Raw genomic sequence first — 17,640 nt, forward strand, 5'->3', positions numbered from 1 at the left:
TGAGAGGTGAAGAGAAGGGTTGAGAGATCACATAACATGGTGGTATTTATATCCTGTCCTCCCTGAAGCGTTCGTCTTCTTTCATCTGTTGACCAAAATGCCATAATTGGTGTTGCAAACGCATGTATAGATCTGGTGAGAACGCCCTATTGTAACTCCCAACTTAGACTTCAACGAACGCAACATGATAAAAACCGACTGTTTGAATAGTATCGTATTGCCCAACGAAACATGTTCATCTCGTTGCATTGCCGTTGAACTGCACAATGCATGCAGGATCCGGCATGAACCCGTTGACACCACGAACGCAGCAAACGCCCGACAATGCCGTCCAACGCATCATCTAAAAAAGGCGGAGCGAATTAACCTTTTCCGAGGATTGATCAAGTCCCTGGATACTCTCACATCGATAGTTTACGGCTGTTCTGTCAGAGTCAGTGGGATAATAGAGTGTCAGTGTGAAGGTCAAATTTGACCCCTTTTCTGATACTAAAGAACCAGGTCAAAACGGGCACATCAGGGTTAAGCAGTCTTATCTTTACAGTGAGTGCTAAAGGCCGAATAACAACTTCCTAGTTACTTTTCGGATCTCCTATGTCCCATGCAAGACCCTCTTAGACATCTGCAGTGAGAGTCACAAAACCAAGCGATCAAGAAACGATACGAAACGAAAATGGGCCAGAAGCTTTCAATTTTGGTAGTCCCGCTGATGATACAACTCCCCAAAGCAGCCCAATTCAACTAACTACATGTTATCCATTAAGATTTGCTTCCCATCGTCTCTCATCCCCTTCCGTCTTTTCAACTTCCCCGCCGTCCTCGCTTCACAGGCGGTGGCGACCTAGATACACTATCGCTATATCGTCTCCTCTTTGCGGGCACAGGACTGGCGGGTCGGTTGCCTCCACGGCGTGGTGGGCTGGGCGACCGCAATTGTGAGTCTCGGCCCCCGTTTCGCACCGGTGGCGGCGACCTGTTCTCTTGCTTGGCCCTCCTAGGCGGCGGAGAGCGGGAATCGTACGAGGGCGATCGACTATATTGCCTCGGCTTGTCTCGCGCTCCGTCGCTCACAGAGGAGCTGTTGCGCCGGTAGGAGCCTGGACCGGCGTTTCCGCGCGGCCGTCCTCGACGTGGTGGGCTACCAGAGAGTGACCTCTGCCGCTTTCTAGCAGCAGGGGGAGACTCCCGCTTGTTCACAGGAGAAGGAGGTCGATCTTGCGAATCACGGGATCGACTTCGCCTGTCACGGGGTGGCGGCGAGGGTGACCGACCTTCCGAGGCGTAAGAATCTCTTCGGCCACGAGCTTGGCGTGGAGGAGGAGAGCGTGACCGGCTACGAGACGAGTATGAATCGCTGCGTGCTCGACCACGTCCACCACGGGGCGCCGGAGATCGTGAGCGGCTCTCACTAGTATACCGCCGACCTCGACGAGGGGGGCTCGCAGAGTAAGACTGGCTACGTCCACGTCCTCTTGCAGACACAGACCTTGTGTAGGATCTTGACCGCGACGAGCTGTATGAGCGTCCGCGGGCCCTCCGCTCAGGAGTCCGAGAAGTAGAACGGCCCCGGCCAGCGACCCGACGAGGTGTCCGCGATCGTGATCGAGATCTCGAGTAGGACGAACCAGTATAGGATGAGTAACTTGAAACCGAGTCCGAGTCTGAGTCGGCGGCAGGAGGAGCGGGTAGAGCTGGCTTGGGCATGTTCTGAAGGTGTGTTCGCATCTCTTCGGTGAGAGCACCCATTCCAATACTCGTAAAGTAGTTGATGGAGAATCTGATGTTGCGGGGGTTTTCCTGGGGGAAGAGACCTTCCAAGTTGGGCCTCAAGGTCTCGTCCGTCATACGTGCCTTGAGCTTGGGCATACCCGTCTCCTCTGCGATGAACTGAAACAGAATCTTGATAAAGATACGGCTGCTCGATGTCGTTTCGTCCTCGTTGAGGTGGATGACGGACAGGCAGTGCCAGCCAAGGGCGTCTGACGCAAACATGTGACCGAAAAGCATGGCGATGTTACGGAGCTTGTTGTTCTCGTAACGGTGGATAGTCTCGTAGTACTTGGCAAAAGCCTGCTCAAACAAGTCGCACCAAAGTCGGTTGATCTTGGCGAAGCGCTCGCCAATCATTCCAAAGAACTTGGTGTACGTCTTTTCTTGTGAGCAGCACTCGACGATCATCGAGGGTAGCTCGGGCTCCTGTCCTGCTGGAAGGTTGATCTTCATGAGCTTGTGAACAGCTTCCTCGGGGTCGGCGCTGGACATGATGGTGAGGTAAATTGTCCTGCGCAGGTTGACCAGGTCGGCATTAGACTGGTCCTTGATCTCCATAGCCTTAGTCTTTTCATCCTCCTCTTCCTCAGACGAACTGTCGTACTCGTCATCGTCATCATCCTCGTCGTCGCTTCCTTCGCCCAAGATCTCGGCCTTGAGCTTCTTGTACGCCTCTTCGTGTTCCTCCCATTCTGAGTCAAACTTGAAAATGTTGAGCCCGTCCTGCACGTCAATCTCGCCCTCCAGTTCGACTCGGTGAGTAATCTGATCCTCCTCTTCAACTAAATCCAGCTCCTCCTTGACGGCAGGGTTATCCTTGAACTTGTCCTTGCGCACCTGAAACAGAACCTCGATCATGTACTGCGTTCGCTTGTCGATATCGGCCTCGTGCAAAATGTTCCTGAACTGGTCGAAAACGGCCATGGAAATAGACGGCTGCATATCCTCCAGGTACTGTCCAACTTCACGGCAGAACCCAACCGCAATCTCCACACTGTCGTCGGTAGGTTTGTGAAGAAGCAAAAGCAAGATTTGACCAGCAAGCATCTCGTGTTGAACCTGCTGGTTGATGAGGTGGGCGAGGAAGGTGGTCGAGGAGAGGCAGACGGCCTTGTCGTTGCGCTTGAAGCCCTTGCGGAACTGCATGACCAGTCGGCGGATCAGCAGCTCACCAACCTGGGGCAGCTTCGTGTTGACAATGGCAGCCATGGCGGCATAGATGGGCGTAAACGGCAAACTGGCTGCCTGGGCCTTCATGATGGATCGGCAAAACAGACCTCGGCCGCGGACCAGGTTCTCGCCAAACAGCTCAGGGACGATGTGCTTGATGTTTGCCGTGTTGACCTTGTTGATCAAACCATTGATGCTCTTCTTGAGCGCCTCCCAGGCCATGCGCTGGTACTCCTTGCTCGTCTTGTCCGTGATCTGGGCCTGCAGCGCGCGCAGTCTCGCTGGGGGGATGTAGGTTCCGCCGGATCGCATCGTCAACAGCTTCTCGTACTCGGCCTTTGCAGCAGCCTGCTTCTCCTCCTCCGTGCGCACGGGTACCGGCTCGCGGGCTCGTGAGGGGGATGGCGATCGCGGCGCCCTCGCAGGACGGTACGAGTCGCCATCGCGCCCGTCGCTTCGGTCGCCGCGGTCGCGCTCGCGACGGGGGATATCGACCTCGGCGGACGCCATCATCGATAGAGTCGCAGTCGCGGCGGTTTTGATGTCGTGGGATCGCTGCTCCTAGAGTTGATGACGTTGCGGAGACAGACAAAGCGAAAGTTCCTCAACGAACGAGATGGATGTCGTCGCTGACTTTGAGCCTGAGGCTGGGAGGCTGCAGCGCGACCAGAGACAAACCAAGAAAAAAAGTTGACGCACAGGCCGGCAAGGCTGTCAAGCCACATCCTCTGTGGCTGAGCTGTGGCGCTTGCTCCACTCAATTCGCTGCAAGCACCACCCATCGTCACCTCCTGAATCGCGTCCTGAATTTTGGCCAGGCTGGACTTCTCGACAGGTACATCCCGCCCCGTGCTACTTCCACCTCACATCCCAGCACCGGCTCAGGCTTCAACGACAGACTTTCTTTAAACTTCTTTTCTCCCTTCTTCTTTCCGTACCAACTACGCTCGCTCGCCTTGCGCATCTATTACAATGGTCAGTCACTCCTCTACCTCTTGGTTTACACGCTGTCCCCTTTACGCGCCTCATACCATCGATCTTTGAACACATCTGCAACAACCCCTCGCTTTTTCAAGTTGTCGCTCGACTAACCCGATCTCGAATTTACAGTTGGACAAAATCGTCGGTCTCGCCATGCTCGTGGCCGCTTCTGTCGTCTTCCTTTACTACACCATCTGGACCCTGCTCATGGTGAGTCTTGCCCCTCGCTGCTTCGACTCTCCTGGTCTCGATTTGCGCGCATGCGTGTATACTAACAACCCTTCCAGCCCTTTGTCGACGACGACCATGTGCTTCAGAACTTCTTCCCTCCCCGAGTTTGGGCCATCCGCATCCCCGTCATCATCATTCTTCTCGGCGGCGCCGTCGTGGGCTCTTTCCTCGGCATGGTCATGATCCGGAGCAACAAAAAGAAGGCCGCCAAGGCCAAGGCTGCTGCCAAGAAGACGAACTAGACGATCAAAACGTCGATAGATATACCTTGTAATTATTCATTGTGGCATCTTGGGCGGTGCTCTCTGCCTGAGTAGTCCACCATCTAATCATGCCATGGGACCTTGCGGCTAAAGACAAAAGGTCCCGCGTGTCCTTGTATTGACACAGAAAAAGAGAGCAATGCAGAGAAATGGGTATCTAATGTGTTTCTATTTCTTCAGGCCTTAGGGCCTGCTATACAAATGCTGTGATAACGAGTGTCTTTCGTATTACCAATGTGTCCAACAGACCAGAATCAGACAACTCCAGTAATCCAGACCGTGAGTGAGGTTGAATTCAGACATCCCCTGCCACACCAATGTCGACACCTTTGCTGTTTGTCGACAAAGCTCAAGCAACGGAACACTATCCCATAGCATGCATGAAAAACAGCAAAGCCAAGCCAAGCAGTCCGCACCTCAAGCCTCGAACACACCTCAAATGTTGTCGTGCTACCAACAAGACCTAGACTCTCTGATCAGCAAAATCGAGGACTTCACAATCATCCTCAAAGAAGCCATCCTCCCCTGGGCCTCCGCCCTGAGCTCCACGGCGTCTCCTTGTTGTCACCACAATCTGCTCCTCATCACCATACTGCATCACACGCTCCATGGCCGACTGGGGAAGGCCGAGGTGGTCATCCAGGTCGCCGTACTCCTCTTCGGCAACAGACGGCAAACCCAAGTCCAGTCGCACCACGGGAAGATCCTGCCCAAAGGCCCAAGCAGCGGTGCTCGAAGCACCGCGTGATGAACCTGATTCCACGGGTTGCCCCTTCTTCTTCTTTTTCTTTGATGCATTCTCTTCTAGATTCGTCTCGGCTAGGATGGCAGACACTGCTTCCAGTTGATCTGCTGCACCTCGCCGGTATTCGCACAGGGTTACCCGCCGATCGGTGTGGAAGGGCTGGTAAGGCGCGCTTGATTCTATCTCGGCCTGGGGGATCGAAGATTCCATGTTATGGTCTGTGGAAACCGCACGAGGTCGAGGGTTGAGTGTCAGTGTGTTCCCGGCGTCCATTTCACGATCCGAAAGGTCGAGGATCTCCTCTTGAGCGCCCAGGTCGACCATTTGTCGTACAGCCGGAGCAACGAGATCATTAGGCAAGGCCTGCACATTGTAGTCGTGATATCTGCTGGCGCGTGTCACTCTGCTACCAGCCTGTACGCTAGACCGACGAGTCCGACAGGAGAACGCCCGCATAAAGCCGCCTCCAACCACGTAGAGTCCGTGATGCTTCCGGCTCCTGATCCAGGTCACACAGGATGCCGCTGGATAGGTTGAGCTTGGTGGCAAGGACACACGGTTTTCTCCCGTTTGTCGAAGTTGATTGATCGCAGTTCCCGTCTTCCCAAGGGAAGAGCTAATGCTAGCAGCAATCACCCTTCCTCCCATGGCCGCGGAATCCTTGAGAGTATTGCTAGTAACGCCAGGGACGTTGGCGCTGCTACGACGGGGCCGGCCTACGAAAGGCTTTGCAGCTTGGTAGGCCGCACCAAAGGCGCCTGTAGCCAACGAAACTGCGGTATTAGTCTGGTCTGGTGTAGCAGTACCACTCTCAGGAGCCGCTTTGCGACGGCGCGGAGCGGGCCACATGAATGCGCTCGACGGCATGTCGAGAAGATGAACAGTGCCACGTTCTGTCACCATGGCTAGCCGCTCGCCCTGCGCCTGTGTCCAAGCAACGTCGACGATCCGTGCGACAGTCATGCGAGAGAACTGGGCGATCTGACGGACCTGGGGTCCTGTGCTCGTATTTGGCGCAACAGTTGCCTGGAGGGGGGACGATCTGGTATGTTGGATACGCAAGAGGTCCCAAACCGTCTGAACATCACCCTTGCTGCTGGCCGTAAACAGAGACAAGGAAGATGGTGAGAAGGAAAGATAACTGCATCCCAATGGTGTCGAGAACGTAACAATTGGGTGGATTGAGGAAGATGTAGAGAGCGACCCAGCGTCAATGATAGACACCAGCCCAGGCTCCTTGGCTACGGCCTGGCCAGCGGAACCATGGGTGGGCGGGAACTGGCTGGCGTCTCCATGAGGAGACCGAGTTCCAGCCCAGTGTTGAGGCGGAGAGCGAGCCTGTTGCGGCTGTAGCTGAGGGCTTGACGACTTATTCCAGTACGAGTTCCAAGCCTGCCGCCCTTGCTGGCCAACCCATTTAGCACCCTGGATCAGCTCCTGGGTCGTCTCCCGCATAATCTTGTTGACGACACTGTCTGATATAGGCAGATCGACTGATGCAGATATCGTCGGAAGTTGGGGCGAGGTGACACTGGAGAGTCCAGGTGCCTTGCCAAAAATTGGCAGTGGCACATGAGCTCCGAGTAGGACCTGGGTTGATGGATTCGATGGACAGTAAGCGATCCATCGTCCATTGACGGCCAGGATCGGGGTTTGCGGGTTTGGTCGAGGGTTAGCAGATGAAGCGCGCGACTTATCGGCCTCCTCTGGCACCTCACCACGATGGCTCTGCTGGAGACTGGTCCATATCTTGCCGACGCATGTAAAGATGTGGCCATTCTGTTCCTCCAACAGTTGCCAATACACCCAGCATTCACCGGTGACGCCCGAACAGACTACAAGCGTTCCAGAGTCTGCTCTAATCGTGAAAGAGCCACTGGGCGGGGGAGGTCTAAAGATGGGGTTTGTGACGGAAATCTCGGGGTTGATGTGAATCTTGGGCGCCTGGAGAAGCACATCGACAGGTTGGTTCGTCTTGAGGGAGTAGATTTCGACGGAAGTCTGATAAGCATCGATAGGCTTGCGTCCTTGAAATCCATCCTGATGAGCGAAAACGGACCGCGGGCTCGTCGTTCCGTCGGGTCTAGGGCTCGCGTTCTCATCCTGAGTGGACAATCCAGCCGAGCTTGAGGGCAATACAGGACCATGAAGGACCACCGCGACAAGAGGGAACAGCGACTCCGAAGCGTTGCCCAGAGTCCATGGAAGAATCTTGGCATGGCGGACACCTCCACGCAGTCCCTTTAAACTTGCCACAGGCTCGAGGCCTCTCTTGCTGACGGCGTACACATCGAGACCACCTTCGTAGCCCGCAATAACAACGTTACTAGGGCTAGCAGGGAAACCAGAGCATTCCGGAAGCTTGTCAAAGCCAAAGAAGTAGCCGCGTTCACCTGCTTTCATACCCGAACGGGATTCCATATTGAGATCGATATCCGGGGCTCCATAGAAATGCGGTTGGGGCTGATGAGGGAGTGGAGGTTGACCTCCCATCCTCGAGCCAGCGAAAGGAGAGTTGACAGAACCACGACGATAATGCGCACCTGGTGGGGGAGTCTCGGGTGACTGATACTGAGCATCCATATGAAAACTCAAGGGCCGTCGACCATGACTTGGGGGAGACAGAGATGCAGGAGAAGGGCTCATGTAAGGTCGCTGGGCAGCCCATCCGTGATGCAGTCGATTGGAGTCCTCATAAGAAGATGGTTGAGTAGGAGGTGAATCGCCCATGATACTGATGAGGTTGCCTGGGGAGCCGGCCATGCCGCTCCTCATCCATTCATTATTCATACTCGGTGCTGTACTTGCAGATACTGGAGTGGTGGACAAAGCAGCCAGCATAGGGGAGACAGCGGGGTTGACATTGTCAGGGCCGGAAGAAGGCTGGATTTCGGGAGTATCGGCCGGGGGCGTGGAAGCGACCGAGGTGGAGGAGCTCTTGCTCTTGTTACTGGCAGCGCTATTGGAGTTGTTGGTATTGGTGTTGGTGCTGCCGTTGTCCTTACCGGTGTTGTTGATGTTGCTACATGCAACGGGTCAGCCAGGTACTTATTATGATAAGAGGCAAGTCATGCGGACAAGGGAAGACTCACGCGAACTTTCCAGCTGTTTGCTTCGTCACGGCCGCGGCAATGCCGCCACTTTCTTTGGCATGTTTCCTGTCCTTTTTGGAGGCTGGAGAAAGAGTCATGGTCAGCTCCTCTGGCAAGCAGAAGGCAGCGTGTTGCAGGACGTGAGTCAAGGACCAGGCGCGGTCCAGGGGCGGGATAGGCGATAGTAGAGGGAGGTAGGCGGAATGAGGGGGGACATAGAGGTACAAACATACAAGGCATTCAACTGATTTGGAGAAGCGTCGGAGCAGTTTCCTGCCCCTAAAGGGTTCGCGTTTCCGCAGAACGTGGTTGCCAAAAAGGAGGCGTCAAATCGATTTACTCAGAAAGAGTCGAGGTGACGCCGGCACTTGGCTAGATTCAAAGTCTGTGTCCTGTGTCGCGTCGAGGATCAGAGGCAATGACGCCAGAGAGAGCCAGCAGTGAACAACTGCGACTCGCACAGATCGAGGGGTACTGTAGTAACAGCAGGGGCAAGTACCGCTGCAGTCAGGTTGGGTCAGTGCAGTGAGTGATTGCGAATGAGAGCAAGGGCGGGGTGCGGTGCGGGAGTTTGTTGGGCAGCGGCGTAGGCCAGCTTCGTCGCTTTCAGTCTATAATATTGGATAGAAAAAAGAAGGAAAATAGAGGAACCAAAGATCGTTTCGAGTTGGGAATAAAGAAAATCGTCATGCGCTTGTTTGATGCTTTATCGTAGAGTCATGGAAGAGTATGGAAATGAAAGAAGAGAGAAGGAGTCGGTTGACTTGGACCTGGAACTGAAGACAAGGGAGTCACCCCGAGACGCATGGCATGGCCTGGTCCTTGGATCCATGGTGTAAGGCAGCCCGGAGCTATGGACATTCATTCATTCATTCATCCCACCCTCCCGCGGCCATTGACACCTCATCCAGTGACGCGGGGTCTTGGTCCACTGAGGGGAGAGCGCTACGGGGGGTGTCGGGGAGCCAAGCAGGGGGCCACATGCCCTGGGCTGTAAATAGCGAACCTGAACCCGCCCGAGGTTGTTCTAGCGCCGGGCGGTTTTGGATGGGTGGAGGCTGGCTGAGGTTGTACACGATAAGGGACCTGGCAGGCAGAGAGGTACCTCCCGTCATCACCAGCCCCCGCGGGAAGTGATAAGGCAAGGCCGGGTACATATCAGAGCCAGCCGGATCTGCGTGGCTCATCCTGTCAGGCACGCCGAACCTGTGCATTCTAGCTAGGTCAACTGAAGGTTCCGACTTGCCTCTTTGGCACCGATGGCTAACCACCGGTTATTGACACAGTCAGGTCAGACTGGCTCAGCAGGCGGTAAAGGCGCATGGCTTTGAACTTCTGGTCAGCTCCAGTTCCAACTCCCGCGGTGCGAGTCTCGGGACAGGGCCGGCCGACGCGGGGGGTTCATGCGCTGAAGGATGGGTACGAATCCGGCCCTCCCTGGCGAGCCTGGCCGAGGCGGCGGGCATGATGAACCACGTCGCAGGCTACTGTATCATGCCCAGTTACGCGCCCAGTTCATAACAGGTTTCCGGGTCTGGGCTGTTAAAGGGAGAGCTTAGTTATGACGACGTTCCTTGATCCAACAAGTGAAAGAAGACACCAACTTGACTGGCACTTCGAATCGGGCAAGTACGCAATAGTCACCACAGTCATCAAGTCATAGTCATCAATGATCCGCCATCATTCCCCCCAGACGTCCAGGCTGCACCATCCACCATCTACCATCCATCCGACCCAATCCAAGCCACATGATTCTACGCCGTGACCGCAGGTCAGGTGAGCCCTGCCATCTACGCCATCCACCTTGCTGTGCCTCTCATCTCCAGGGGGCGATATCCCAGATGAGTAGATCGAGGGAGGCCGCGAGTTCGTCTGCGCCGGAGCAGAAGGCCGGCAGCGTGGGAAAGCAAGGGACGGTGAACTCTAGAGCGCCCCAGAAACGTTGCGACGATGCCATGTTGACGACATGACGCCCCCGGGTGTGCTGCTAGCCTTTTTCATCTGACCTTGCTCTTTCTCGGGACTTGTCGATTCCCCTGCCACAGCTTTCCGTTAATCGGCGTGCTGATCCGGGGCTTTGCCATTCGACCACGGGCAATACGCATCCCCAACTCCCATCCCCGCATTTCTCCCACGGGACTGCCATGACGTATCGGGTTGGACAGGTTTCTCAACAGAGGCGCTGAGCTTGGGAGCTTGGAATACCATCAAAGTTGATCAACCCAGACTATGCACAATCTCAACTGCTCCGAGTTCATAAGAGGTGTCCGCCTATTCGTTCTGCACCCAGACTCGATACTGCGCAAACTTCCATTGACCCTGGTCCCTTCTTACCACCGCATGCGCCGACCAACCAGCCTCAATAGTTCTCCCATCTCGTGTCAAGAAGCTCGCTTCTCCGAGCAGCATACACTCACGCTCCGATGCGTCCGATCCAGTGAACTTCCCAGGGAATACTTTGAGCACCGTGTGCTTACGCTCTTGGATATGCGCCCACATCCGAGTGCGGAAGTCTGGGATCTCTGTGTATTTGTCTGTCAGCTCAACATCTCAACAGTTTGTCGGACTGGCTTCACATGATAGTCAACCCGACAGAGACCAGTTGACTAACCTTCAGACCCTTGCGCCTTGTCGGCGCCAATCTGTACGTTCGCATCGTCCGTGAATGAGTCGACCCATCGCTGATTCTCCTCAGGGTTATCAGAGAGGCGATAGAAACTCGTCACAAAGTCTTGGAGCTCTTTATCATCCCAGTCGTCCTCCTTTGCGTATTGGGGTAGGTATCTTTCAGGTATGTTCTTTGCCATTGTGAATATGTTGCGAGGTTGTTTTCTGACAAATAGAGCGAGAAGAGAGAGCAGCTTGGCTACTCCGCCCGCCAGACTCCTCACTTATAAATACGGATATACGGAGTTCAACAACCAGCATGATGCAATTGCTTTCCACAGGTGGGTTGCAGCAGATCGTGATCCAGCTAACGAAAGTTACCGTCAGTGTTTCTTTCTGGAATGAAGCGTGGCGGTCCGCCATGCATTAACTCTATCCCCGCAGGGCTTAGGTTTCATGTGTTCCTGAGCCTCCGAAGCCTCAGATTCTACACAACTTATTCTCAAGTTCTTGATGCTCAGAGCACGACAAAGCAGATAGGACCAGTACGATCACGGCTTTCGTCGAATACTTCTTCGGATCATCTTCTGCTTCTCCCATCAACAGCCAGTTCATCCGGTATGGTGTAGTGGCTAACATTTCGCGCTCTCATAACTTGAGGGAACTGTACCGCGGAGCCCAGGGTTCGATTCCCTGTACCGGAGATGTTTCTTTTTTGACCGTCAAGTAGCGGTTTTCTTTTTGTCAAATGCGTATATAGTATTCTGCGCCTCACTCACTACCAGTAGCAAGTCAAGGGTGATATGCTGGACACGAGACGCCATTGGCCTTATTGTCGACAAATGCCTTTTTGATAATGGAACCAGTTGGTCCTTTGATCGACTATTAACCGAGTTTGGTAGTCACCACATACTATTCAGTCACCCCCACCTATTTCTTCCCTGGCTCCCAGAGAATCGACGGCCGATGTGACCTTCAAACACGCTGCTCAATCGCCATGGGTATAGGAGCAGGTGTTATCGTCGTTGATCAAGTGTGTTCTTGCTCTTCTTCAACTATTCAAGAGACTTCCAGTACTATTTGACCACCCCAACCTTCAGGCACTACCTACCTATTCAACGTCAATTAAATTACCCTATATGAGATTTGACCAAAGGGTTGAATTATTATGAGGCAGTTGCAGTTCAAGTGAGCAAAAAACTGGACTTCCCTCTGAAAGTTATTCGGAACCTAACAGCACCTGCCTTGCGCGAGTCGAGTGTTCAACACCCAAACTCCTTTCATCCCGTCTCAACACCCACTCATCGGAACAGACAACCAAGGGAGGTGGATGATTAGCAAAAAGGATCTCATGCTGCAACACGCAAAAAGAAATGAGCAATGCGTGATCTGGGAATCGAACCCAGGGCTCCCCGACGTTACTCGAATGGCAACGGAGAATTTTACCACTAAACCAATCACGCTTTGGCTTGTTGCACGTGACAAAGGTGATGCAATCGGCCATTACGGGGAACGCATCGGACGAGGCGGCAAAAGAGCTTGGGATTGCAAAAAGACACACAATCCGGTCTTTGGAATCGATGGAAGAAACATGCAAAAATGTCAAAAATCAATGCGTAATCTGGGAATCGAACCCAGGGCTCCCCGACGCTGCTCGAATGGCAACGGAGAATTTTACCACTAAACCAATTACGCCTTGTTAAGAGATGTGGTTGTTATCGACCATTGAGACCTCACTGCGCGTGGTGGGCTTCTCAGGCACTCAGGTCGAGGAAATGGAGACACTGGGATAATCCCCCTGAAGCTAATAGATAGAGTATAGTAAGGATAAATAAAGAAGCTCTGAAGCTTTGCCTTTACTATGATATATCTTTAGCCGATCATTATCTTCAAGAGAGCTGGGTAACTGACCCTCTTGATGTGCTTGTGTCTTCATTTCTCGACCTGCGTGTGAGGTCCCGTCGTGTCTTGGTGAAAGTTGCTGGTAGGCCCTAGACTGCAACCAATAAAGAGCAAATCATTCGGGTATCATTCTCTCATAGGATCCTTGCAGAGGACATCTCCTAAAATATCAAACATCCAGACTTCGCCCCAAATCGTACCGTTCTAAACTCCAAAAATCGACCTGTACGAATCCCCCAAAATTGTTGTCATCACCCTCCTACATCTTCACACCCCTCGCACTGACCTCGCCCTTCTCGCCAATGTTGAGCAGCACCCGGCACTCGGGACAATACCATTTGGTCGTCCGCGCGGGCACTTCGGCGAGACCGACGCACTCGAGATGAAACCACTCTTCCTTGCAATTCTGCTTCTGTGTTAGCTGCTTGTCCGTTCCCTTTCGACGGGATGCTGAGGTGGAGGATGAGTGTGAGGGCGTGGTTGAGGAGCCGCTTACGTCGACATTGTCGCACTGGATCATGAGGCCGAAGCTGACTCGGTTGCAGGAGCAGTATCTCGGCTCGTCGGGGTCGATCGGGTTCCCCTCGTCGTCTACCTCCTCCAGCTCTGGCTCCGCAGGACCCTTATTCTGCCTCGGACGAGCTTTCTTCTTCGGCGCCGCTTTTCGCTTACCGACAGCGCTATTCCCGCCACTGTTTGTGGTACTAACAACGCCGGGGGCAGGACGCTTGGTTCGCTTGGGTGGCCGAGGCTCGGGGGCAGGCGTGTTGCGAGCGGTGCTCGCCCGTCGTGGCCGATCTGCCGCTAGTGAGGACTGTGGTTCTTGGCTTGCGCCTTTACCACGAGAGCTCGGTCGGCGGAGGGCAAGGCCCTCTGGCCCTGGAGTTAATCGGGGCGTTGCAGCCCGTGAAGGTATCTGCTTGCTTGGTACTTCAGGGGCAACTGGAGGGGGTTGTGGAGGAGGGATTATAGTGGGTTGGGGTTGGGATTGGGGTTGAGGTTGAGGGGGGTTAGACGCTTGCCGCTCAGGTTGCTGCTGCTCCTGAGGAGCTTCCTGGGGTTGCTGGGGCGGTGGCGCTTGTGCCTGTTGCTGCAAAAGTAGCTGCTGCTGGGCCTGCTGCGTCCGCTTCGCTGCGTCACCCCGAGTCTCTCGCTTAGTGTTTTCTCTCACTGGAGGCAGCACAGGGGTTGCCGACTTTCGCGGCTCGGGGACTGGGAAGGGCACTGGAGTCTCTGTCGGGTGGGCCTTGCCAGGAGTGACGGCGGGAGCTGCAGTCGAGTTAGACGGGTTGGGAGTTGGAGACTTGGCTCCTCTGGTGATCATTGACGTGCCTTGGGGTGGGATGGGAATGGGAACTGGGGTTTCGGCGTGTGTGGCGACAGCGTGTTCACCAGACGTCGTCAGGGGAGCTGGAGGACCTGTACTCTCAGGGGTTGGTCCCTTGCTATGGCTCATGGAAGGGTGGTGGGGTGGTGGAACAGGAGTCTCAGTCTTGGTGCGCTTCACCTGTGGTCGTGAGGGCTGCTGTTCGTTGTTCTCGTGGGAGTTGGGGCTCTCCTCTGGCTCTGGCTCTCTCTTTCGCTTCGTAGCCCTCGACGTGGCTCTTGTTTTCACGGGCTTGGTGGGTGTTTCTTTGGGGGCCTCAGACGCCGGGGTCGGGGCTTGGCCCTTTTGGTTCCCCTTGTTTCCGTTATTGCCATTGCCGAGGAAGAGCTTAGCTGCCTCTGCCATTTTCCTGGCTGATTCTTCGGCTTCCTCTGCGGCGAGCTTGGCCAGGGCCTCCCTCTTTAGTTTCTTTGCCTCGTTGAGCTTCATGCCGCGATTGCTTGTCGGGACCTCTTCAGCAGCCAACGTGTCAGCACTGATCGCACCAGCAGGGAGTTGCTTCTCGCCCGACTCGTTATCCACGATGGGCTCGGGGACTGGAGGTTCAAAGGATTTCCCTTCTCCCTCGGCCTTTCTCTTGGCCTCGTGATAGGCATCAGGACCACGGCCCAGAGCCTTAAGCTCGCGAGCAATCATGGTCTCGCTCGGGGTCCACGTCGCATTCTTCTTCATCCGCTTCCGTAGCTTGGCCAGCTCATACTGGGTTAGTTGTAGCCATGGAGCATCAGGGCTGCCAATAACTGCGTTTTCGGGTGGCGGATGAAGCAAGGCTGCATTGTTCGCAGCTGCAGCCTGGCTCAGGGCGGCCGTAGGATAGCTCACTGGCCGCGCGAGGCGACTCGGCGTCTTTGGGGTCTTGTTGGTAACAAGCTTGATTCGCGGAGGTGGCGCGGGAGTTCTTCGACTTGGTGCTGGAGTATCCGACTCCTCGTCAGAACTAATGTCGCTGTCGTCGGTAAAGGTATCGTAGTCAACATCATATGGTGCTAAGATCTCTCCCGGCACGATAATTCTCGGAACTTGCGGGCGTCTGGGCTTCTGACCACCTTCGCCTGCAGCCTTGGAGCTTAATTTATTCCTTGCCAACTGTGGCGATTTCGAAACAACTGGGCTTTTGACTTCCTCAGTGGGATAGTTGTCCATCATCTTCTGCAGTTTAGAAAGTAAAACCTTTGCCTTTTTGTAGTGCCTGTTAACATTTTCCGACAACCTCACGGCCTCGGCATGGGCAAAGGCCCTCGAGTCAACTGACTGAGCCAGTTGCTCAGAGATGTCTGCCCTAAGCTGCACGGGTGGTCGGCGCTCCTCCGCAGGTAGACTGGGGAGCCGACCCCATACCGAGGTCAAGTCGTCGACCATGTGGGATGCATTGATGTAGCGCTCGTCGAGCTTCCCGATGAGCGTGAGGGACCGCACAACATCAGAGGAGAGGTATTCTGTAAAATCGAGGAAATCGGTAACGGTGGTCTGCGCATCGGGATCGACGCGCGATTGTAGCGACGCGAGCCCGTTGCCCGTCGGGCCAAGCGACTGGGTGATGGACTCCTCCATCGAGGTCTGGTTCTTGGGCGAAACATCCTCCATCTTGGTGTCGCCCTGGGGGTCTTTGGCGGCGGCCATGGTGTTGCGCTGAGCCTCGTGGCTCGTCTGACGCGAAGCGCGATGAATAGTGTAAATGAGCGGATACCGTTGCCCTATTCCGAGGACGTTGGCGATGCCATCTGATGGCGTGAATGGTGGGCGCGTCGAGAAGTCAAGGGCGCGATGGTCGATAGTACGTCAACGCGGAGGTTGCGATTGCGCATTCGGTTAGGTAGTGCGCAACGCAAGGCAGGAACAGGAGTTGGTCCGTGCACGTGCGGGAAGCAGGCTTCAGGCACCCACATTCAAGATGCCTGAGTCATCAAGACTGGGCTCGCCTTTATCTTGGCGATGAGCAGCGAAAACATCCGTAGGAATTCATGGTCGTCTTTGGCCCCCAATTCCCCAATTATAGGAATGGCCCATGCTTGACGTGAGGCACGGAATCGATCTGACTGGTCGAAGCTGAGATCCATGCTATTGCACTCGCATGGTTGTCGATGGGACTAAGACGACAACCGAACTGCTCTTTGACGTGTTTGGACAGCCTCTTCAACGTCCTGCTAGGCTGCCGAATTCTAGCAATTCTGATTGCGAAGCCTCTGAGCCTCAATTACATACTGCGCATGGCGTGTTGCTGCATTGTGGCTGTAACTGACAATAGTTCCAGGATGCCTGGAGCTGAAGATGCAACTCACATTGCAACACAATTGAGTGGAACATGGCACATGACGGACTAGGGGTTTGAGGAAATATCCTCTGTATTCCCTAGTTACCGGTTCATACTTCATCCATACGTAGGGACGAGTAATGATAGTCTAGATCCATATCTAGAGATTCTGGTAGTCGTCTGAAGCGATCTAAACGCCCAACTCCAACCGCAAGTCCCATCCATGCACCTCCAGTCCCGAATACCCTCATTACCCAACCATTAAGTCCATTACCGCATTCAGCCATTACAAGTCATTATCGTAAGAAAAAGAAAAAAAAGCCAATTTAAACCAAAAACATAGGAAGAAATCGCAAACCCCTAATAGCAACGCCATTACCAGTCCCAGTCAGGCTCCGTCTCCCTCATCATGGTCGCACCCGCGATCGCTGCAGGTTGTTCAACATAGTAACCCGACTCGGGTCCGATGAGGGTCAAGTTTCCGTAGACAACCAGACGACGACATTTGCTAAATGATTTGGTCAGCAAAAAGAACAACTTTAAACAATTGCAGACTTTATTGTACTTACAGACATCCCGTGATGCTCACATTTCCGTAAATCTCCAACTCGGTTCCCTCGAGAGTTCCGACAACCTTAAGCTTTCCATATCCTTTGATCTTGTCTTTGGCAACCAAGCATCCCGACACCACAATATTTCCATAGGCCTTGATTCGGCCGCTGTTTTCCACTGTGTTAGTCTTGAAGGACTCAATGGACAATAATGGTTTACTTACCCGCAACTGATGCTTCCATTCATCTCGATACCTCCGTAGGCGTCCATCTTGTCTCTCACACTGACCTCGCCCTTAAGACTGATACTGCTTCCCGACTTGATCGAACCCTCAATTTCAACTGGCCCTTCGATACTGACTTCATCATCGCTCCTAATGCTTCCAGACCTCCTAATGGCCGTGGAGTTGCAGTAGCTGGCCATGTCGAGATGTATCCAAGTTGCCGTTTGTGTTTAAAAAGTGTTAAAGAGGAGCTTTGAAGAGAATACATGCGCTTGAGGTGGTATTGTGTGATGATGCTAAAGATATTCGATCCCATCAAGAAAAACGGATTCTTCTTATACTTAAAGAACTGTGAACTGCAGTATCAAAACCAAAAAGTTAAAGATATTCTGCTATACTGGAGCCTTGCAGCCAAGCACACAGGTACAACAACAAGGTCACGCACAGCGAGCGTGTAGCGAAGGAG

General features: G+C 54.0%; 5 protein-coding genes across 5 annotated transcripts; all 5 read right to left on the reverse strand.

The window, feature by feature from the left end:
- Positions 1-801: 801 nt before the first annotated feature.
- On the reverse strand, positions 802-3,330 carry NECHADRAFT_11630 (uncharacterized protein; the record flags this gene model as incomplete). The annotated part of the gene is made up of 2 exons (XM_003052274.2): positions 802-1,052; positions 1,236-3,330. Coding segments are annotated over 2 exons (2,346 nt in total), but the record flags the coding sequence as incomplete, so codon positions are not given.
- A 1,548-nt stretch (positions 3,331-4,878) lies between these two features.
- NECHADRAFT_38475 (uncharacterized protein) lies at positions 4,879-8,350 on the reverse strand (the record flags this gene model as incomplete). The annotated part of the gene is made up of 2 exons (XM_003052275.1): positions 4,879-8,110; positions 8,259-8,350. The coding sequence occupies 2 exons, from the start codon at positions 8,348-8,350 to the stop codon at positions 4,879-4,881; spliced, it is 3,324 nt and encodes a 1,107-aa protein (XP_003052321.1).
- Positions 8,351-10,304: 1,954 nt separating this feature from the next.
- On the reverse strand, positions 10,305-11,059 carry NECHADRAFT_79373 (uncharacterized protein; the record flags this gene model as incomplete). Its single annotated transcript, XM_003052276.1, has 3 exons — positions 10,305-10,447; positions 10,670-10,765; positions 10,864-11,059. The coding sequence occupies 3 exons, from the start codon at positions 11,057-11,059 to the stop codon at positions 10,305-10,307; spliced, it is 435 nt and encodes a 144-aa protein (XP_003052322.1).
- A 1,562-nt stretch (positions 11,060-12,621) lies between these two features.
- Positions 12,622-15,768, reverse strand: NECHADRAFT_79374 (uncharacterized protein; the record flags this gene model as incomplete). Its single annotated transcript, XM_003052277.1, has 2 exons — positions 12,622-12,663; positions 13,048-15,768. The coding sequence occupies 2 exons, from the start codon at positions 15,766-15,768 to the stop codon at positions 12,622-12,624; spliced, it is 2,763 nt and encodes a 920-aa protein (XP_003052323.1).
- A 1,006-nt stretch (positions 15,769-16,774) lies between these two features.
- Positions 16,775-17,374, reverse strand: NECHADRAFT_79375 (uncharacterized protein; the record flags this gene model as incomplete). Its single annotated transcript, XM_003052278.1, has 3 exons — positions 16,775-16,907; positions 16,969-17,118; positions 17,175-17,374. The coding sequence occupies 3 exons, from the start codon at positions 17,372-17,374 to the stop codon at positions 16,775-16,777; spliced, it is 483 nt and encodes a 160-aa protein (XP_003052324.1).
- Between the last annotated feature and the right edge of the window lie 266 nt (positions 17,375-17,640).

Source organism: Fusarium vanettenii, assembly GCF_000151355.1.
Source record: "Fusarium vanettenii 77-13-4 chromosome 4 genomic scaffold NECHAsca_3_chr4_2_0, whole genome shotgun sequence".
Taxonomy (NCBI): Eukaryota; Fungi; Ascomycota; class Sordariomycetes; order Hypocreales; family Nectriaceae; genus Fusarium; species Fusarium vanettenii.